This window comes from Mustela erminea, chromosome 3, assembly GCF_009829155.1.
Source record: "Mustela erminea isolate mMusErm1 chromosome 3, mMusErm1.Pri, whole genome shotgun sequence".
In the NCBI taxonomy this organism is placed as follows: Eukaryota; Metazoa; Chordata; class Mammalia; order Carnivora; family Mustelidae; genus Mustela; species Mustela erminea.
The window spans coordinates 121778951-121802086 of NC_045616.1; the positions used below are offsets into that span (position 1 = coordinate 121778951).

The 23136-nt window shown below is 44.5% G+C and overlaps 1 protein-coding gene and 1 long non-coding RNA gene across 2 annotated transcripts in view; one reads left to right on the top strand and one right to left on the bottom strand.

Annotated features, from left to right (window-relative positions):
- The window catches only part of LOC116586823 (proton-coupled amino acid transporter 2), a 24574-nt gene continuing 1438 nt past the window's right edge, over positions 1–23136 (top strand). Inside the window, exons 1-9 of the mRNA XM_032337261.1 lie at positions 1–281; positions 3223–3313; positions 3886–3974; positions 4521–4616; positions 7958–8042; positions 10602–10820; positions 12213–12311; positions 17664–17830; positions 19805–19974. Coding sequence (XP_032193152.1) covers positions 118–281; positions 3223–3313; positions 3886–3974; positions 4521–4616; positions 7958–8042; positions 10602–10820; positions 12213–12311; positions 17664–17830; positions 19805–19974 — 1180 coding nt within the window. The 5' untranslated portion in view covers positions 1–117. The remainder of the gene's footprint in view (positions 282–3222; positions 3314–3885; positions 3975–4520; positions 4617–7957; positions 8043–10601; positions 10821–12212; positions 12312–17663; positions 17831–19804; positions 19975–23136) is intronic.
- The window catches only part of LOC116586828, a 24707-nt gene continuing 10561 nt past the window's right edge, over positions 8991–23136 (bottom strand). The window contains exons 2-3 of the long non-coding RNA XR_004284163.1: positions 10885–11093; positions 8991–9016 (exon numbers count right to left, since the gene is read on the bottom strand). This is a non-coding gene — a long non-coding RNA (uncharacterized LOC116586828). The remainder of the gene's footprint in view (positions 9017–10884; positions 11094–23136) is intronic.

Here is a 23136-nt window from a genome sequence, read left to right on the forward strand (position 1 = left end):
AGCTCCGCCAGAGCCTCCTGAGGCACAGCCGCTGAGCTGGGGTTTGCACCTGACAGACACCTTCCTGCTTGCAGAGCAGACCTCCTCCCCACCCAGAGCCCTCTCTCGGAAGCAATCATGTCTGTGACAAAGAGTGCCGGGGGTCCCCAGGGCACTGTTGACCTCAAACTGGACCTCAGGTCCCCTCCCAAAAGCGCCAAGAAGCTACAGAGCAAGGACTCCAGTTTCAGGGATGGACATCCTTCCGAGTCACCAGGCTTAAAGAAGACCAAGGGTATAACGTGAGTGCTTTTTTCTGCCACCTCCCATTTCTGCCTCTGAGCCTGCAAGCTTGCATTGACAAAAATCCTAGTGCAGCTGTGTCTGACGCCCAGCCCATTGTGCAGATGGGAAAACCAAGGTCAAAAAAAGTGCAGGCAGAGACTGAGTCAAGGTGAGAGGTTACAGGGGCAGGAGCAGGGACTCAGAAAGCCCTAGGCTCTCATGGTCCCACACTCCATAGGGTGGGGACACTAAGTCCCAGTTACCGCCGGCCATGCACTGGGTCATTGGTAGGATGGGCCCTAGAATCCAGTGCTGGCCCTAAGTCAGCTTTGCTCCCGGTCAGTCCTGACCATTGACAGAATCCCTAACTTTCTCCAAGGAGTTAAGTTCTAACCTTAAAACCGCGGCCTCACTGACAACCAGGCATCGACTCCTGTCTGACTCCTTCCTCCAGTCATTCCGACTTCTACTTTGGCCCATGTTTCAGTGGTGACGACATTGAAAGCACAGGATGTGGAAGACTTTCTTCTACCTCCCTGCGGTGTGTGTGGGGGTTGGGGAGGCTTGCAAACCATGACCAGGAAGGGTCTGCAGAAGGAGTTTAGGAGGGGGAGCCACACTACGGGGCTCAGCAATCACCGCCTCCACCGCCCAAGCCTAGTGGCTAGTCCCCTTAGGAAATGTGGGTGGTTGGCCTGCTGCAGAGTGCTGCTGCTTTAAGAAGAAAATGTTGACAGCACTGGTATAGTAGAAAGAACAGCTGAGTTCAACTAGTGATTCTGTACCTTCCCTTCCCCCAGCCTAGAGTCCTCCATATGCAAAACGGGTAGGGTGACAGTGCGAATTTAAAGAGACCGCCTGTGGGAATTACGTCTGTTGGGAGGGGGTGTGCAGCAAGCTAGGAGAAGTTACCAGAAGGGCAGGTGAAACCCCCTTCCATTGTTAGGTCTAGAGCACCAATAGGGTTCATTTGCCCCCAGGGGCTAGTCCTGGGGGCTGTGAATTCCTGACACTGAGAATGAACTCTCCAGGCCTTGGGCCATCCACAGCAGAGCTGGGATATTTCTCAATCAGAGGCCTTGGGGGAACCCACCAGCTCTTGTGTCCTAAACTGACTATGTGGTTTGGTGGCAATTTCAGCTACTTGAGGATCAAAGACAGTAAAGCATGAGAGAACTAGAGGGGCCCTCATGGTTTGGAGCAGAAGAGAAACAAGTTGGGCAAGTGCAGAACTCAGGTCAGCTCACGTGGTTTCAGATGCCCACTTAGCTGCTAACCAGCTCAAGCAAGAGACAGAACTCTCTGCCCCAGTTTCTCCTCTGTGAAATGACAGTTCACTCCTCCCAGGAGGGCTGCAAAGGTGACTTGCACATAAAGCCCCCAAACACAGCACCCTTAAAAGCTGGCTGCTACGAATACCTTGCAAGGCCAAGGTCACCAAAGGACTTGGGGCTAGACCACCAGTGCCCTGCCTCCCAGCCCAGCGCTCTGCCCAGCTCACCACCCTAAGTTCCCAAGTCAGCTGCGGGACCCAAAGTTAAATTCTGATTTCTTAAGTCCTTTGGTTAGAAATTTCTAAAGCAACCTGTTGACCCTTTCCCTGTTGCAAAACAAGCCCATTATTGGAGGGCCGTAGGGCATGAGCGCTGGGTCAGCGATGCCGCATCGACACCCACAGAGGGAGAGAAGGGCACAGCACTCTCCGCCCACATTCTCCCTCAATTGTTCTCTTTAACCAGTAACAAATCCATGGGCAGATGCTGAGAAAGCCAGAGGTTCTAGGGATTAACACAAAGATAAGGGTGGTTGGGGCAATTCTTTCAAAATATCATTCCTCCCAACGTTTACAGAGGCTCAGCAAAGTAAACCTGTTGGCCAAGATGACACAGCTAGTTAAGTAAGTAGTGGCCTTGGAATTTAATCCCTCGTTCATTCAACCTTAGGGACCAGGCTCCTTCCAGAATACCTCTGGTGCCCTTTATAGTGTCTTCTCTGAAAACCTCTTCCAGGGAATTTCCAATGTTTCTGAAGTTGTGGTTGTAAACCCAACACTCAGCTTGGTCCAACCTGGTCCAGGTACAAAGAGGTATAGTAACATGTTGTTCCGTAATTCGTCAACACAGAGCGTACCTCCCTGGAACTTACAGGTGCCCTTCAGACCACTTTCCCATCTGTCTTAAAGAGGGGATCGGAGTTTTTATTTTTTTATTTTTTTTTGATTGGGGTGGAAGGAGACATGCCTTTCCCCAGTTTGAGGTCTTGGCCTGAGGCCAAAAAAATTCCTCTGGAGCCCAATCCTCAAATGACCTTATCTCAACAGACCCCATCTGGGGGCCTCTTTAATTCAGAAGTCACCATGAAGTCTCTTTGCTGCTGGCCCTTTTCCCTTTTCTCTGAGTTCAATCCTGTGTCAGCTACTAGTTTTATGACCTTGGGCCATCCCCTTTCTGAGCTTCCATTTCTGTCATTACAAAATAGGATTTTTCCTTTTATGTGTCTCTCTGGGCCTATTTCCGGGAGGTGGTCCAGTAGAAGCGGGGTGAAGAACAGGCATGCGGAGGCATTTCTGAGTTCAAATCCTGACTCCCCCCTCTGGACATATCATTAAAAAAAATCTCTATGCCTCAGTTTCCTCATCAGCAAAATAAGGGCAATAATGTACTTCCTAGGCTTGACAAGAGAATTAAATGTGGTAATACGGGTTAAGTACTTAGCATAGTACCTGATATATAGTAAATATTATCATGGCATATGTTGAGTGTTAACTGCTAAAACCATGACAGGCAATATCACCCTATAGGAGACCCAAAGGTGCCAATCAAGGCCATGGGAACAGAGAGATGGCCAGGAGGCCACCTCTCCAGCTGAACTCAGGTGTTGGCATGTCATGAGGGAATGCCTGTTGGACCTCCTCACCTTCACACACCTACACCCTCATGTCTCTTTCCTCTCCTTTAGAGTCTTTCAGACCTTGGTTCACCTGGTGAAAGGCAACATGGGTACAGGGATCCTGGGACTACCGCTGGCTGTGAAGAATGCAGGCATCCTGGTAAGACGGGGTGCTGCAGGTAGGGCCAGCATGACAGGGTTGGAAGGGGAAGTAAGTGGGAGGAGAGGCTCTCAGAGTTTATAATGGGATGCAAGAAGCTGTCTTTCTCGGAGGCAGCTTGGTCCAGACCCGGAGTCTAGACATCAGCCAGGGTTTGAGTTCTGGCTCTGTCACAGAATTGGAGTGGCCCTGGTGAGTCATTTGTCCCTTCTTTGAGGCTCAGTTTTCTCCCTTGGAGAATGCAGGAGTTGGACAATGACGAGTTTTCTGATTGTGCTTTATGTAGCACTAGGACACGTAGACACCTCTGAGGTCACTAAGGGTCAGAATCCTGAGTCCCCCACTCACACCACAACACCCATTGTAATTGCTTTATGTACTTTATTGGAGTACTACTTGAGATTATATTTGAAAGCACCGTTATTGCTGCCAAAAAGGACTTCCAAACCAGTTTTCTAGAAAGTTCCTTGAGTGCCAAATGGTATCTGCGCTACCAAATCCGTCTTTGCAAAGTTCTTCCTAAATCCATTCCCTTCTCTCCTCCCCTTTCCCTTGGCTCCCCCTTCCCTCAGATGGGTCCGCTCAGTTTGCTGGCCATGGGCTTCGCCGCCTGCCACTGCATGCACATCCTGGTCAGGTGTGCCCAGCACTTCTGCCACAGGTAAGGAAAACAGCATCCCTATGTCAATTGCTTTGGTTCTGGGTTCTCAGGGATGTCCCAGAAACATCCTACATAAAACAAGAGTTTACTTCTTTCTTCTAACAAGGCTAAGAAAAAGAGAAAAGCATTTGGGACACGGACCTAAGGTGAGGCTCTGCCACATGACTCATTAGGTGATCTCAGTCAGGCCACTGGGATTATCTGCTTGGCTCCTCTGTAAATTGGGCATAAACAATCCATGCCTAACCCTGCCTCAGAATTGTGATGAGAATCCATTGCGATCCTGGATAGGAAAACTGCTATACCCACATGAGGTGTGCTTTATTACCCTGGTTCTGGAGGAACCACCCGCTTGACAGGTAAGGAAAACAAGCCACCCAGGAAATACTGCCAGGTGTCTAAGTCTGAACTAGAACTTAGGTCTCTGCCCCCAGTGTTCTTTCTCCTCCAGCTGGGTCCTGCCTTCCTGTGTGTCTGAAGACCTTTTCATACAGGATCTGAGGTTAAACACCCTCTTGCTAACTCTATATGCACTTTCTCCTACAGGCTTAACAAGCCCTTCATGGACTACGGTGACACGGTAATGCACGGACTGGAAGCCAGCCCCAGCGCCTGGCTCCGGACCCATGCCCACTGGGGAAGGTACCTTGTTCTTGCTCGGCCTGAAGTGGAGTGAGCTAAAGGAGGAGGAAATATGGTTGTCAGAGATGCCTTCTTCCCTGGAAAGCTGGCTCATGTGGTACAGAATGTTGGGCTTTCCACATGGAAGGGGTTCACTGGAAATCTTCCTGATCCAGGACCCCACCTTGTATACTTCCTTTTTTTTTTTTTTTTCCCCAGCTTTAGTATTATTCACTTCTTTATTTAAACTATGTTTATCCTGTTGGACTATGTACCAGGCCCTGGAAATACTGTGGGGAGCATGGCAAACGGGCTTTGCTACCACAGAACCCATTATCCAGCAGGAAAGACCAGCATCACACAGATTAGGAGACAATCACTTCATAACCACTAGGACGAGTGTGATGAAGGAAGGAAATACTAGTTGTTACTGAGCAGATAAGGCAATGTGTGTGGGCTCATGTGGGTTTCCTAGGAGGGAACAGTTGAGATGAGCCCTGAAGGAAGGAATTCTTAAGGATAAGCAATTACCGAAGTTGAAGTGGGCAGGAGCCTGGATTGCCTTCCCAGAAGATGAAAGAGCAGAGCTCTTTCAGCGAAGGTCTGAAGCTAGATGGAATGTGTGACAGTTTCAAGGTACAGAACAAAGGGAGCTTGAGGGCAGAGTCAATGAGATGAGGCTGAAGAAGGATCCAGGGTTCCAAGCAAACTCTACATTGTAGACCCTCTTTTTAAAGGTTTTTGTTCTTTTCTTTAATACCACAAAGAAGCCACTGGAAGGTTTTAATCAGGCAAGTGATCACATTTGCGTTGTTTAAACATCTGTCTGGCTTCTGTTAGGAGAATACATTGTAAGTGAGCAACTGGTCAGATCCATGAGGGGGCTATTGGCAACGTCCGAGGAGATAACAATAACAGCTGTGACCAAGCTGGTAGCAGTGGGGGTAGAGAAAAGTGAATTTGGGTTATGCTTTGGATCCCAGGACTGTGGGAAAAAGGAAAGTCAAGGTTGACTCAGATTTCTGATGACTTTAAGTTTAGACAAGTTGGGTTTTAGATGTCAAACAGGTAGGGATATGTACATTTTTAACCTGTCTTCATGTAGGACGTACAGAACTGAAGTCATCAGCCATGAAGCCAGGGTGCAGAAGACCTCCCTTAGGGAGAGAATTTATAGTAAGAAGAAAAGTGTTAAAAACAAACAAACACGTTAAGCACCCTTTGCTGAGCCAACGGTCCTCCTCCAGCAACTCCCACCTTTTGCTTTCGGGACTGACACAGAACAATCAACCCCCTCCTTTCTCGGTACTTGGGACTAAATCTGCTCTTTTGTCTTTGTTTTCAGGCCTGTGCCCACTCTGTCCACATGCTCTTTTCTGAGTACCATCTAGGTCAAAGTCTCTCTTGAATTATGATACTCTAAAACATTCCAGCCCTGCTCTGCACTCTCTCACGAAATGTAGTCTGCAATGCATGGTGGCCCTGGCACCGCTCTTGGCCCAAAGCCCATTCACATCCTGACAATAAATTCAGCCTCTGAGCAGACTCAGAAGGCTTTGGGACAATGACCAGAATTTTTCCAGTGTGTGACCCAAGAAGAGGCTCTGTCACTTACCCCTCAAATCCTTCTATTCATCGTTGGACATATAAAGCAGCTCTTCCTGCTCTCCTTAGGGACCTGGGTCCCCTAATTACCTCCTCTCCTATAACTTGAACTTCTCTTTGGATCTATGGGTTCTTCCAATCAACATTTAAATGCATTCACGTGTCTCCATCTTAAAAAATAGTGAAATAAACTCATAAAGTTTCCTGGACCTCACACTGTCCTGTAGCCACCACCCAATCTCTTATTCAGCAGCTGCTTATTCAACAGAGAGCTGTTGAATACCTGCAGTGTATCCAGATGGGTTGTGACAATGGGTCTACAATGATGAGCAGAATGGGCACCATCAAGACTGAAGCTCACACTTAGCTCCATGAAAGAACATCTCACATTCTGACTTTACTTCCATCCGTCTGGTTCACACCCCTTCCGTGGGTCACCTGGCTTTTCTGTCCTGAGACTTCTGTTGAAGTTCTTTCTGCCTACGTTCTAAAAGACCTCCTTGTTGCCCCTTCTTCAACTTAAAGAACCTCTCAACAGTGTGGGTACAATTAAACATTCTCTTCTTCAGATGTTTTCTCCTCCCTTGGCTTCTATTAAACCCTTCCCTCACCCCTAGTTTCCCACTTACCTCTCTGGCCAGCCCTTGGCTTTCATTACAGGCTCCTAGTGTTCTCTAGGGTTTGGGACACCGGCTTCTCACCTCCTCCCTCTGTGCACTCCCCAAAACTGACCTGCCTTCTTAGGGCTTTATCCATTACTGACAAATCAATAGTTCAGGACCCTCATATGTAGTCATCTCCTGAACTGTAGGAACCTTAGGCTCAACAATTCAGATACTGAATGTGTCACTTCTTCCTCTTCCCCCAAAACCTGTTCCTTCTTTCCAGTTCATTTCATTGTCCTAGCCAAAGCCTGTCAGGAAACTCTGAACATTTCCCTTTCTGCCAGAGGTTAGTGGTCACCAAGTTCTGTAAGTTCTAGCTCCCTAGTACCTCTTAAATTGCTTTAATTCTCTCCTCCTAATAACCATGTCTTTGTCCAGGCTGCTGGACACCTCTGTTATTATAAGAATCTGCTACACAGTCTACCTATCTTGAGTCTAGCCCCTCCAGTGGATTCCCCACAACCAAAGAAATCTACCTTCTCCCTCTGCTGAAGTGCTTTCCTCACTCCTTCCTCTCCACCCCTCCTCCTCAGTCTTTTTAAAAAATTTCTTTCTTCCCCTTCCCAAGGGACTCCTGCTCAGGTATTGGTTTTTCCATGAAGGCTATCTGCTCTATAATTAGGATAAACTGTCCTTTTCACCGTGGTCCTGAGTGCCGATTCTTTTTTGGTCACTGACCTATGAACCACTCAGTCAGGGGACCATGTGTTATTTGTGTTTCCCTCAGAGCCTAATATGGCGTCTGGCGCATGGTAGAAAAAAATTCCATGTTCATGAAGCTAATAAAAATGGTGTGCTTGTTTCTGTACATCAATTAGTATCAATTATGAGGAATGCCAGAGCCAGGTGCTGGGGGAGGCTCCCAACTATGAAGAATTTCCCCACTTGCTGAGCTGGGAGTGTGAGGGTGGTTGAGAAACACTTTTTTTTTTAATAATAAGGAATGATTGTTACCTCCCTTCTTAGAGCCCATTGTTGACTGCATTAGCAGAAGTGAGGGTGCTGGTACCAGGTCACCAACCCCTGGGGACGGAATAGAAACGACAGACCAACTCTTCTTTTATAACATGTTTTCTTTCTCCTCTCTTCCAGGAATATCGTGAGCTTCTTCCTTATAGTCACCCAGCTGGGTTTCTGCTGTGTGTACATTGTGTTTCTGGCTGATAATTTAAAACAGGTAGAGTGTTCCAGAGAAGGTGGAAGGGGAAAGGATGTGGAAAAGGAGGGTCCTCTGTGAGGTGTTCAGCAAATGTGGCTTCTTCTTTTGGGCTCCTAATGTCCTCAGGAGTACAACAAAGGAAGTTAAACTAGATGTTATGAAGGAATCCAGATTTCCCCGGTTCACCGATCTGTTCTGCAAGTGTTTAATCTTTCCAGTATCTTGGGCCTGTTCTCAAAGCCGGTCTCTAACACTGAGCTGGTACAAACCTAGAATTTTGTCAGTTGTCCTGCCTTGGAGTTTGATCATCCCTAACTCTCCTGAGACTGATCCGGCTCTTTTTGGATGATCCCTCATCTTTGGACCATCTTTATCCACCTTTAGTTGCTTAACCTCTGGTTTAACAGTTGTTGTCTCCAGGAAGTTGTTTTGATCTAGACCAGAAGTTATCTTGTAGCAATTTAAGCAAAATATGGTGGGTAGTAACAAAGGCTATCCTTAGTCAATCAGTGAGTTTAAAAAAGAAATTATTAAAAAAGAAATTATTCTTTAGGGCTCTTTTTGTTTGTTTATTGTAATATCAGAAATTTAGAAATGTAAAGAAATTAGAAGGAAAAAAATAGCATGCATTCAAAGTTAGCTGCTATTCTATGTCAGAAACAGGAAGTATTATGTCTGCTTTCCCCCATTTAGTTCTCTCTAGGGCCTTATCATGGTAGGTACTGTGGTTATTCCTATTTTGTTGATGAGAAAACTGAAATTATAAACTCTATAATGTGTAGAAGACCACAAAGCCAAGATTAAAAATCCAGGCCTTTCAACATCAGAGCTCAAGTTCTTGAACACTGCTATATTACTTTTCAAAGTGAAAGAAAATTGGGGCGACTGGGTGGCTCAGTTGGGTAAACATCTGACTCTTCATCTCAGCTCATGCCTTCATCTCAGGGTCGTGAGTTCAAGCTCTCTGTTGGACTCCATGCTGGGCATTGAGTCTACTTAAAAAAATAAAATAAAATAAAAAAGTAAGAAGAAGAGGAAGAAGGAAGAAAAAAGAAAGAAAATTATTAATTCAACCACTCGTGGTTATTGTTTTAAGTTAGTATTAACTAGTTAGCATTTTGTAATGTGCTCACATTTTTTTGTCCTTATGTTTTTTTAATGTAATTTTTCCAATTTCATAGTATTTCATCACACAGACTGGCCAGGATGTAGTCTTCTCTCGTTGGATATTTTATTTGTTTCCCTTTGTTTTTCTGCTATAATCTGTGGAAGGTTTTGTACACCCCTTTATTTCTTTGGCATATATTCCTTAAAGTAAAATTACTGGATCAAATAGTTTGGTTGTTTGAAGGCTCTTAAAACATGTCGCCAGACTGCCACTTGGAAATCAGTCTGCTATCAGCCAAACATTATCATCTGTCTAGAGACAAGGCAAGCATTCTCTCCAAGAGTTTGCAGGCTACATAGGATGCATTCTAAAACAAACAAGCTAGCTCTCAGTATATTTTGGTGCTGGGTCAGGACACCACCAACAATCCTCTGAAGACAGGGCCGCTTCACAGTGAACTTAAGGGGCAAAAATATGCGGGGGCAGGAAAGACCATTGCAACAAGGGAAGGCTCCTTTACAGAGGTGCCTCCAAGCAGGGTGTTGAAGGACAGGTTTGAGGAGTAGGGGCAGCAGTGAGGGAGGGAGGAGTGAATACCTGGAGGCAGGAATGTACAGCCCTGCTCAGGAGAGGCCATAAAATTGGTTGTAGGAAGGTGTGGACTTTGGGAGACTTGAATGGGGCCCATGATGGGGGCCATGAATGCCTGCTAATGTTTCTAGTACTTTTCCTATTGAAAGGAACCAGGTGGTGAGGAATTGGAAAAAAATAAGACTTAATGGTTCATTTAAGTAACCATGTTTGTGTGTTCTTAAGTGAAAAGGAGATTTCAAAATAAGAGCATATGCTGTGATTGTGGTCTTGTAAAAAAAAAAAAAAAAGATGAGTATAATACATGTAATTTGTGATATGGTGTAGAAAATGCATAGATGAATATATTCCTAGACATCACTTTGGCTACCAATGTGTACTGAGATCATCATTGTTTTTACATCTCCTTCTTGCCTAATTCTAGTCCCTAATTGTTCTGCAATGCTCTGCAATATTGCTTGCACATTAAGTCAGGCTGATTCTAAACTAGGGTAGTACCAACCCCCTCCTCCTCCCATATCCCCAAACTTCAGGGTGGTGTTTGTACTGTGTGCAGAGGGGGTGTTTCTTGTTTGTCACAATGATTGGGGGATGGAAATAGCTTTTACTGGGTGGATGCTAAATGTCCTGCAGATAATGGTCCAGTCCTCACAAGGAGTAATTCTCTCGCTCAAATGCCAGTATTACTCTGATTAAGAAACAGTAAGTGATGGGTTATTTTTGTTTTAAGCAAAGGAAACTCTAACTCATTGTGAGGCCCTGGCATGTGAGACTTGTTTTGTGTGAGGGAGTTTGGTTATGGGCCAGGCACTAAGCTAATCATGTGGCCAGTAGATGTATTGACTCTTCCCTCTTTCCTCTTCCCGTTCCTTCCTCAGATAGTGGAAGCCGTTAATGGGACCACCAATAGCTGCCATTACAATGAGACAGTGATTCTGACTCCCACCATGGACTCTCGACTCTACATGCTCTCCTTCCTGCCCTTCCTGGTGATGCTGGTCCTCATCCGGAATCTCAGGGTCTTGACCATCTTCTCCATGTTGGCCAACATCAGCATGCTGGTCAGCTTGATCATCATCACCCAGTATATTGTCCAGGTTAGTGGACCTGACTCCTCCAGCGGGTAGAGCTTTATTATTGATATAATAGACTGATACCTACCTAAGGCCAACCCTGAGGATAGGCGTGAACCTTACTCTTGAGTCTCGTACCACTGTACCATTCTTTCCACGAAGATGTCTCTGTGCAATCTCATTCTTCTGGATAGGTCCTCTTTTATGTTGCTATTCTAATCCTTGTTGAATTCTGGTCTTTGAAAAAAATTTTGCTTTTCAAGGGATACATCTTGATTGGTGAACCACAGACCATTCCTATAATGGTTGGATAGCAGCAAAAGGCAAATGAAAAGCATGATCTCCTACTAAAGCTGGAATTTAGCAAATTACCTATGGTCTTACATCCTCTAGGCTACCATTCCAGGTACCAAAATTACCCACAGAAACTCAAGAGAAAAAAAATAATACTTAGTCACAGAGGCATGGTCTCAGAAGACCACAAGCAAATCTATCACAATGCAAATTACAAAGCCTTCAAGGTTGAGTTGTAGATATTGATTTTCCCTCCATTTCCCACTTTTCTATCCTTTCTAATGTTTATTTACTAGAAAAGACTACATAGAAATTTAAGCCCAGAAGGCTCTTAGCATATCTCTCATGTCATCCAGATATCTGGATAAATCTGAAAGACTTAGCTTTCAGAAGTCTCAAGAAAAAGTTATCTCGTCCATGGAATTTAGTTAAAAAAAAAAAAAAACCAAATTAATCATATTTTAGGATAACTAGAAATAGGTCCTATCTTCCTTAAGGCAACATCAATAAATTCTACAAAATTGGATTTCCTAACAAGATAGATACCTTCAATTCATTTTTGGACCATTCTTGAAGTTGCCCAGTTAGAGAAATAGCTCTGTAATTATTGTCCCAATCAGGTCACAGGGTGCATGACATATTTATTCCACACATTTTCTTTCCCTTTAATTTATTACTCATTGAAGAAAAGGGGACTTTCACTTCTGACTAATTACTGTGGACTCCTGAGAATATCACTAACTATAGTCACAGCAGTTTCTGTCAGCTGTAACCACTGGTACATTCCTAGTGTCCATGGACACTGCAGGCTGGTACCAGCCTGTGGTGCATTAAATTTTCTTTTGGAGGATTTTGGTAACCGTACTCCCCCCATGAGGTATTGACCCTTCAGTACTTCAACAATACCTCAATGCTTCTGTCCTCTGACTATCTGGTGGTGTGCGTGTTAAAATCAACTTTGATGCCTACTTCCTTTTGAAGTTTTCCAATTCCTTGACATTCCTTTTTTTTTTTTTTTTTTTTTTTTTTAAATTTAGGTCTACTCTCAGAGTACTCCCCCTCTTAAATGAACCAAAACATGCTTTGAGAGTTAAGGTCTTACTACACTTCTCTCTCCTGTAGGAAATTCCAGACCCCAGCCAGTTGCCGCTGGTAGCAAGTTGGAAGACCTACCCTCTCTTTTTTGGAACAGCTGTTTTTTCATTTGAAAGCATTGGTGTGGTAAGCTTTGAATTGGGATAATCCTTTGGGTGGCCCTCTGAACAAAAGCTGGGAACTCTCAGTTTCTGGGTTTCTGTGTGCACACAGGAGAAAGTAACCTCTTGTCCCAATACATCTATTAAACATTTATCTTCCAACCAACATGTGTTTCCTAATCTTTTAAACTCAAGACAAATAGAGGTAGATAATTTACAGGATCCAATGAAACAAACAAAAGCAGTTTTAAGCTGGGAAGTACTGTATATTTACAATGGATTATTATATAGTTTATGTTTCCACACTTGAAGGGTAGTGCTGTGTATGTAATTTTGTTTACTTTTAATTTGCATTGCTACAATTCACTTTGGTGGGGGGAGTGTGTACATTTCTGTAAGTTTGGGAAATGCATAGAGTCACAGATGTGCCACAATCAGGACACAGAACAGCTCCCTCACCACTGGAAACTTCCTCATGCCATCCCATTGTAGTCAGCTCCTCACCTCCCACTAACCCCTGGCAACCACTTTCTGTTTTCTGTCTCTGTTGTTCTCTCTTTTCCAGAATGTCCTATACCTGACATCACACAGTACTTAACCTTTGAGACTGCATGTAAGATCACCTGGGTTGTTGCATGCGTCAGTAACTCCCTGCTTTCTATTGCTGAGCTGCCTCTGTATAGACAACACCATGATTTGTTTATGAGTTCACCTGATGAAGAACAGTTAGGTTGTTTCTAGTTTTTGACAACTATGCGTAATGCTGCTATAAGCAAGCGTTTATGCACAGGATTTTATGTGAAGATAACTTTTCTCTAGCAGTAGGTTTGCTAGTCACATATTAATGAATATGGTTTAACTTTATAACAAACTACCACACAGGTTTTCATAACGTCTGGACCATTTGGCTTTCCCACCGGCATGGTTGAGCATTCCAGCTGCTCTGCATCCTTGCTAGTTCTTACAGTCCTGTCAGCATTTTTTTCTTTTGCCATTCTAATGGGTTCATAGTCATGTTTGATTGCTATTTAATTTGCATTTTATTAATGCCCAATGATTTTGAGTTTCATTTTGTGGGTTTGTCCTCTATATATCCTCTTCAGGCAAGTATCTGTTCCAATCTTCTGCAAACTTTTAAAAAAATGGAGCTTTTGAGTTTTAAGAATTCTTTATATATTACAAATCCAAGTCCTTTATTGGATATATAATTGCAAATATTTTCTGCAGTCTGTAACTTCTCTTTTCATTCTCTTAACAGTGCCTTTCATAGAGCAAAATTTTAAATCTGATGAAGTCCAGTACATCAAAATTTTCATTTTATGGATCCTGCTTTCAGGGTTTTATCTAAAAAAACATTTTGCCTAAACCAAGTTCACAAAAATTTTCTCCTATATTTTCTTCTAAGTATTTTATGGTTTTCATTGTACATTTAGATCTATGATCCATTCTGAGTTAATTTTTGATAAAGTTGCTTGTATGTTGACGTTCTTTTTTTTTTAACAGAATACCCAGTTGTTCCAGCATCATCTGTAGAAAAAACTGTCTGTTTTCCATTGAACTGCCTTTATATCTTTGTAAAAACCTTAACAGTATTGTCTTTGAATCCACTTATTTGGGTCTTCTTTCATTTCTTTGAACAATGTTTTGATACTTCACTTCACTCCCACACATTCACAACTTCGGGCAGAGCCCAGGACTTCACTTACAGATTTAAGGGATCACTTTCTCCAGCATCCTCCTACCCATGTTTTCTTGCATAGTCACCAGCTTCCAGGCGCTTCTTTTTCTGGTTCTCTGGCTAGAAAGCCAAAGTTATAGCCTCCCTGTAGTGCTATGTACATCCTGTGACTGAGTCTGACTGGGGTTAAGCACTGAAAGAAAGAGGGAAAAACTTAAATGAGTAAATGAGTGAATGAATGAACAGCAATTCCTCCCAGGGACTGTTTCATAGACATGCAACCTATGCAATCACTTAGGGACCTGTCTTTGGAAGGATCCTACACATAGTTTTTAATGCTCTGCTTTCATCATCTTGAAATTCTTGATTTTCGAACAAAAAGCCCTGCAAATGAAAAGTCTTTTTGCATTGGAGCTTATAAATCATATAGCAGAGCTGATTTATTCCCCACATTCTCTGGACTCCCAAAGCCCCCTTTCCTACTAGTTCTTTTGCTCAAAGAGAAAAATTTGTGTCAGATTTTTAGGTGCCTGTGTGACCACCAGAGTCACTGATACACCAGGATGCTGCTTTGTGACTGGGACTTGCCTTGGGAGTGTGATCTTGAGAGCAAAAAAGGAAACAAAAAAGTAGGGGGCCCCCTCCATAGTGTCTGTCCCCCAGGGGCCTCTGTTCTATGTCTTCTGGCCAGAAAGAGGGTTTCTCTTGAACTTTTTTCTGTTTCCATCCACTACATAGGATTCTAGGATTTGAGGTCCTCTTGAGTCTAAATTGGGAGATACAGGAAGAAAAAATACCAAGAAGCCCAGTACCATAATGATCATTTTTACTGTTTTTTTTTTTTTAAGATTTTATTTATTTGTCAGAGAGAGAGAGCGAGAGCGAGCACAGGCAGACAGAGTGGCAGGCAGAGTCAGAGGGAGAAGCAGGCTCCCTGCGGAGCAAGGAGCCCGATGTGGGACTCGATCCCAGGACGCTGGGATCATGACCTGAGCCGAAGGCAGCTGCTTAACCAACTGAGCCACCCAGGCGTCCCCATTTTTACTGGTTTTGATCAAACCATGTGCTGTCATATCCTTTTCAGAGTCCGTGGATAGTTGTTTTATGTATTCTTCCCAGGACTTTTAGTTTTAATCAGAAAAAGAGCTATGGTGGAAGGTGCCTACACCATCCTAATGGAAATGGAAACACTTTATATTTAGAATTCTGGAGACTTGTCGCGAAAAGCAGAGTGCAGTAGTTGAGCAAATGCCTTTGGAAGCAGAATATGCTGGAATCTTACTTTGGCCATGGGTTATTCTCTGAACTCGAATTCCCCATGAAATATAGTACTAATTGTTCAGTAAGTATTGAACACCTACTATGTGCTAATGATGATTAGTATCAGAGTTCACATTAGGTCTAAAAATCTTCTAGCCTAGTCTCCAAATTTTTCAGAAGGGGCTGAGCCCTAAAGGGGAAAAGGACTTGAGCCAGATTCAAGTTGGGAACAGCTGCAGCTGTGGCTAAATCCAGGGGTTCCTTACTCCCAGTCCAGGGACCTTAGCACTTTATGTAAATGGCCATTTATCAACCTGATTGATTGTGGGAGGAGAGAAGGACAAAGCCAGCTACTGAGTAAAAAAGGTAATTTTTAGCCTGGAGAATTTATGCAGTGAAAATTTATGGCAGGGTGGGAAAGCTCAGGTTGGATCATTCACTCTCCGTGTGATTTCCCCAGAGCACTGGCTGCTACTAGGAGCCTTCCCTCAATCTGGGAGGAAGTGGAAAGGCACAGTGATGACTTTGACCTGGCATTCCCCTCAAGCGTTTTCCATTTGTATGGGGTTGAGTTGCCTATAGGACAAAAAAGGAGTTAACAGTACAGGGGAGTAGATGCCCAGGTCCTACTGAGTAATAAATACAATGCTAGAGATTGGGGAGAAGCAAGTACTTGAACTTCCGAAGGCAGCCCCAGTCTGCAGCCTCACTCTGCAACTTTCAAGCTGAGTAACCTAGAGCAAGTTACTTCATCTTGGGGCAGTCTTGTTTTCCTCACCTGTAAAATAAGAATTATACAAGTACCGTCTTCATAGAGATGTAGTCTTCCCAGTATTAAAAAATAAGAACGGTTGACATTTACTAAGCCGTTAGTGTATGCCATTGTGTTGCTCATATAAATCTCAAAAAAATTCCAGTAGGTTAGTTTTCAGATAAAGAAACCGAGGCACAGATCAGCCTAATGCTGCATGCAAGGTATGCTTGAGTCCATGGCCTGATCAAGGAGAAGGACAAGGTGGAGGAGGGCCATCAGCCGATAGAAACCAAAGGAGGAATTTATGGGATGAGAGGCCAGAAGGTTGGTTCCAAAAACAGAAGTGACCTTGGGATGTCCAGCAGGCTCCAGGCAGTCTGTCTCAGCTTGGATCTCTCAGAGCCAGGAATGCATCTGGAGAAGGAGGATTCTGAGAACAGGGTGCGTAGAGAAGTGTCCTGCTAGGGAACTAGGAACCTCCAGTCCCAGCTCTGCCACAGTCCGCTGTGTAACCGGAGTCGCAGCCTTCCCATCTGAACAGAGAGCAGCGAATGCACTAGAATTGCAAGTCTCAAACTCAGATGCCTTTAGAAGGTAATGTGAGTGAAGAAACCAGATACTATGTCCATGTGAGGAGGAGAGGTAGGCCTGGTTAAAAGGGCAAGAATGGTGTGCCCAAAGACATTCACCTTCAATTGTCTAAAAGGCTATGCTGGCCAAGCAAAATGCATCTGCTGGCCAGATCTGGCTGCCTCAGGGGCTGAGCTCCTTGGTCTGCACAACCTGAAGAAGGCCCCTCCCAGCTCTGAAGGTGCAGAGCTCATCTTGTGACAGCAACCCTTCCTTCCTTACTTCCTTTTTTTCTCATTTATTGTGGTAAAATATACCGAACATAAAATTTACCATCTTAACCATTTTTAAGCATGCAGTTCGGTCACGTTAAGTACATTCACGACATTGTGCAGCCATCAATGCCTTCCATCTTTTGGCCTTGCACGACTGGAACTCTGTACCCACTGAACAGTGACTGTTCATTTGCCCTTCCATGAGGCCCTGGAAACCACCATGCTACTTCTTGGCTCTCTGAATATGACAACTTCAGACACCTCCGTAAATGGGATCAGGCAGTATGTGTCATTTTGTGACTGGCTTATTTCATTCAGCGTCATGGCCTCAAGGTTTATCCATGTTATGGCATGAGTCAGAAGTGCCTTCTCTTTTTTTTTTTTTTTTCAATTTATTTATTTTTAGAAAAACAGTATTCATTATTTTTTCACCACACCCAATGCTCCATGCAATCCGTGCCCTCTATAATACCCACCACCTGGTACCCCAACCTCCCACACCCCCGCCACTTCAAACCCCTCAGATTGTTTTTCAGAGTCCATAGTCTCTCATGATTCACCTCCCCTTCCAATTTACCCCAACTCCCTCCTCTTGTAAGGCCGCATTGTATCTACTGTATGTATATACCATCTTTGCTTCTCCATTTATCTATCAGTGGACACTTGGGTTGCTTCTGCCTTTTGGCTATTGTAAACGATGCTGCTATGAAGATAGTTGTACAGATAGCTAATCAAGTCCCTGCTTCCAGTTCTTTTGTGATAACCCAGAAGTGGCATGCCTTTCTTTTGTTCATGTTCCTCTTTATCCTTCTCTCTCTTTACCCTATGATCCTTCTGTAGGTTCTGCCCCTGGAAAACAAAATGAAGGATGCCCGCCGCTTCCCAGCCATCCTGTCTCTGGGAATGTCCATCATCACTTCCCTGTACATCGGCATTGGCTCTCTGGGCTACCTGCGGTTTGGAGATGACATCAAGGCCAGCATAACCCTTAACCTACCCAACTGCTGGTAACTTCACAGGCCTCCAGGTGGTGGGGACTGAGGGCCGGGTAGGAATGTGTGGGTGACTGCCCCCCTACTCCCCTTCACAGATGGCAAACTGAGGTTTAGAGGGCCTCCACAGTGAGAAACAGAACTGTCAATAGAACCCTGGCTCTGGTTTCTTTGTCCAGGGAGCTCTTCCTTCCATAGCCTGCCATGTTGAGTGAGGCCTTGATGGTTTAGTATGAAGAAGGACTTGATTTAGGAGAGAGAAGTGACAGTTTTTGGTCGCCTAAGGAGAGAAGGAAGGGGCCCTCAGGGAGAACAAGAGGCAGAGAGAGGAGTCGGTGGGTGGCAACACTCATCTCCGATTACATTTCCTAAGGTCTTGGCAATAAGCCTTGCTTTGCCAAAGCCAAGGGTGCACATCCTCCAAGTTAGAGTAGATAAGATGAAAAAGTAGTAAAACTAGTAGTGAGACGAGAACCAGCTTGGGAAAACCACCGGAAAAATGCACTATGTCCAAATGCACCCAATTCATGCAATGGTTAGCGGACCCAGACTTCAGCAGTACCAAATCTAAATAGACACATGGCCCCCTATTGCATCATGCAACACTGTCTCCCACACTGAGGCGTGTCATTAATTACAGGATGTCTGTCATTTTAGGGGTCACTTGGAGGTTTAATTTACCTAAATGGGGCTCCTTCCCCAAGCTGATAAATTATCATTCATGAAGCATTTACTGCCTGCCAGTTAGGTGCAGATACCGATCTAGGCACTCACGGGCATGGTGGGTGCTGGCTGAGTAGACTATGATCTTGATTTTCACTACCTTCCCCAGCTCATGATCCAGGGACAGTGGGGGAGCGATGGTGTATATACACAAAAAGAACAGATCCAGGAGGCCTCCAGAGTAACAAAGGGGCCTTGGGGACTTTTGAGGAAAGAAATCGATCAGGATGAGGATCTTTTTGTGCAACAAGACAACTCCAGCCAGACAAGGACAACCCTGTCACTCATGGGCCCACGTCCTCGCTGCACCACCGCCTCAGTTGTGGTCATGGATGATTTAGCGAACCTCTCTGACCCTCTGTGTCTTCATCTATAAAGCAGAGGTGCCATGGGGATTAAGCTGGCGTGCAGTACACCTCAAAAGATGGGACAGTTGGAAATGGAGTAAAGTGGTGTTTCAGGAAGCAGGACTCAGGAAGCAAGAAAATCAGAGAGCAAGAAACTCAGGAATGTGGCAGTTAATCTTCCTAAGGAAATGTTCCCCACATACACACGGGTTTACTGAGCATGTGAGACGCAGCTACCACCTTAGTGGAATAAAGGAAAAAGTCCTTTCTCCAGAGGTCAAAAAGGCTTCTGTAAAACTCAGCCCCCTTTACCCCATCACACCCTGTCTCTGCTCCTAGCCCAAGGCCTGCGAGGAATGCCTCTCCTTTTACCTCCCATCCCCCATGCATCCCTGATTGTAGACCAGCTTCTTCCCCTCAGGACTGAGTTCTCTCAACCTACTAGAAGCATGAGCTGAGGGCCTGGTCTGTGCCAAGGGCTTTGGAGGAATCCAGAGAATTGCTAAGGACTGACATTAGATCACAAGAAATGGACGTGCTTTAGACCCAGCTTTTTGGTCTTCACTACTTACCACTTGTGTCTCCCTGGGCAAGGCAGCAGGCCTGAGCCTCTAGTTTCTCAAATCTAAAACTGACCATCAAGTGATAAGTGGTTTATGAAGGTGTTACACGGAGCCATGCTCAAGATTCTCTCTCTTTAGAGATGACCCTCTGTCGCATTCAAATCTGTCACGTTTCACTCTGTTTTCCCCGCATGCTCTGCCATGACTCTTGGCTCTGGGAAGTCCCCTGCCCACCATTTTCAGACAAGGAACCTGGAGCCCAAGGGATGATCCCACAGTCAGAGGTTAATATTCCAAGGAGGCCGGGTACCTGAATGTGGTGGCCTCAGAGGGCGTTGCTCTGGTTTGTCCCGCAGGCTGTACCAGTCGGTGAAGCTGCTGTATATCATTGGGATCCTGTGTACCTATGCCTTGCAGTTCTACGTCCCTGCAGAAATCGTCATCCCCTTTGCCACCTCCCAGGTGTCAAAGCGCTGGGCACTGCCCCTGGACTTTTCTATCCGCGTCGCCATGGTCTGCCTGACAGGTGAGTAGAAAGCCAGGCAAAATGTTGCTCTTTTTCCTGAGGCTGTCAGGAATCTGCCAGGTGGAGAAGCGTAGTCCTGATAACCAGTGATGATTGAGCACTAATTGTATCTCAAGGACTGCACTAAAGCTTCACGAGTAGTAACTCATGTAAGCCTCAGGGACAACCTGATTCTCCTCTGTACCTAATTAGTCAGATTCACAGGTGTCCAGTGACACAGGAGTTTGAACAATAATCTTAACGATAAGACCTGATATTTATTAAATACCTACCACATACCAGCCACTGTAAGGTACACATTTTTTAGGCCAAATTTCATAGTATTTTGTTTGGCCCTGCAGGAACTCTAATGAGGTAGATAAACTATGATAAACTTTACTTTACAAATGAGAAAACTGAAGCAGCGAGCCATAAGTAATTGGCCAGGAACTGCCAGAATTGGATTTGAACCCACATCAGCTAAGTCTGGAGTCAGCACCCTTCACCTGACAGGTCAGTGGCCAGTGAGTCTAATCTAACAGCAGAAGTGGGTTTTAAACCTCTGAGTGTTGTATAAACTTGTGCCAACATTTAAAATGTCTGAGATCTCACATACAAATCCAGATTTCTTTTTTTTTTTTTTTAAAGATTTTATTTATTTATTTGACAGAGAGAGATCACAAGTAGGCAGAGAGGCAGGCAGAGAGAGAGGAGGAAGCAGGCTCCCTGCTGAGCAGAGAGCCCGATGCGGGACTCGATCCCAGGACCCTGAGATCATGACCTGAGCCGAAGGCAGCGGCTTAACCCACTGAGCCACCCAGGCGCCCACAAATCCAGATTTCTAACGTTTTGTTGGGGGAACAATTAAAACGGTTCGGCAAGCCGAGGATCACATTCTCCACTGGCAGCAGCGAGCGGGACTTGCCCCCTGGGCTTCAGCTGGCCCTGCTCACCCCCTCGCAGTCCTCCTTATGCCCCAGGCCCCGTGATCCAGGGCACCCGCCCCACGTCGATGAGTGTTTCAGCAGGGGTGATGGAGATGATGGAGATTCCTATATGGAGCGTGGCTTTCCCCAGCTGTCCCTAAAGCTCCTTTTAATTGCAATTCTAAGAATCCTCTTCAGGGAATTTCTTGCTTCTTGCTTCACTAGACCAACCAATGCAGTTCCGTGGACACCAGTTTTCTTTCTTTGAAATGATTTGTTCCCAGTTTACCCCAGTAAGCAGGGATACTGCCATTCAGAGCCTTAGTGACTCTGGAGAGATCGAGGCATTTGTCCTAAATATGAAGATAGTAATTCCTGAAGCCTTCTGCATGCATTGCCCCAATCTAGACAACTGAGGAAATGAATTGAAGTAATAATACAGATAACTTTTCTGAGTTATATTATGTTACAGTACTTAATATTAACTCGGTGCTTTGTATCAACTCAATTATTCTGGGGCATATAAATGTTTAAAATTTGAACACCAATTGCAGTGTGAACCATAACATGTAAAAGGATAGGTAGCATTTATCGCCATTTTGCAGGGGAGGGAACAAATTGAGGAGGAAGTAGGGACCTAACCCAAGGCCAAACAAGAGAAGCCAGAATCCTGCCTTTAAGACCTGTTTTGATTCTGATACACTACACTCCTCCTCTTCCTCGGGAAGCCTGGGAGAGGCTTCTGAGCTTTCTTGGTGAAGGTCTTCCAAAAAGTCAAATAAAAAGATGTAGAACCCAGGCCTATAAAACATCTCACTAGAAAATAGATAATTTCAAAATCTTTAGCTTCTGGTGTTTGTTGTTATTTTCTGACATATATGTAAAACTTGGAGAAGACAATCTTTTAATGAGATCCCGCAAACTTGTTCCAGCTGAAGACCCATTTCTCCTATAATTTCATGTTCTAGTCATTTGCAAGAAGTGCATATAGTGTTAATTATTAAAATGTTAGCTCTACCAAAGCTTTTTTAAAAAAATTTTTGTATCTTCTGTATGTTGATGTGTCCCAAGCAGAGGAGACAGTTTCCAACACTGTTATTTAATGTTATTAAGTAAGAGCTTAATCATTGTCTTTTTAAAAGAGATTTTATTTATGGGGCGCCTGGGTGGCTCAGAGGGTTAAAGCCTCTGCCTTCAGCTCAGGTCATGATCCCAGAGTCCTGGGATCGAGCCCCGCATTGCATCGGGCTCTCTGCTCAGTGGGGAGTCTGCTTCCCCACTCTCTCTGCCTGCTTCTGTGCCTTCTTGTGATCTCTGTTTTCAAATAAATAAAATATTTAAATAAATAAATAAATAAGATTTAATTTATTTGAGAGAGAGCGAGAGAGAGAGAGAGAGAGAGTGGGGGTGGATCAGAGGGAGAGGCACAAGCAGATTCCTGTTGAACAGGGAGGCCGATGTGAGGCTGGATCCCACAATCCCGAGACCGTAGCATTAGCCAAAACCCAAAAGCTGGATACCAACTGACTTGAGCCCCCCAGGTGACATTTACTCATTGTTGAATAATGTGGATATTTGAAGGGCATCTCAGTGGCATTAAAATTATTTTAAGCTAAAAACATTTGAACAAACAGCATCTATAGGGAGGGGAAAAGTAAATCTTTATCTGAACTTCCTTTGCTGCATTAAGCAGGACCTTCTGACAAGGTACAGCCTGAATAATTCGGCCAGAAAGGAGACTAACCATCACCACAGACTGAGTAATTCCCAAAATAAACTATCTGAACCATCATTAACTTCCACTTGTCCTTACCTATTCTCTTTCTGCCCCTTCCTTTCCATTTATGAAATGGGCGTGTGATCCCCTGTCTTGGGGACACAAGGGAGCTAACTCCTCTGAAGGCTCCCTAGCCCCAATCAAATTCTGTCTTTTGTTCTGTTAATTTTGTCTGCTGTCAGTAAATCCCCAGCCCCTGCTGTCCCCCGCCCCATCCTTAAACCTAAGTAGGCAGAGGGAAGATTTCTCTTCTCAACAATATGAACGCATATTTTGGAAAAATTATTAGGAGATACACCAAAATTTTAATGCATAGCCCCTGTGAATGAGGTTGCAGTATTATAGGACTTCCAGTATTTTCCTTATGCAACTAAATATGAGAAACAACTGGTTTAAGTCCTAAGAAAAGGATTCTTTAAAAAAAAAAAAAAAAAGCTTGGAAAGCTTGACTAAGTCCCAAAGATCCATGTATCCCGTATC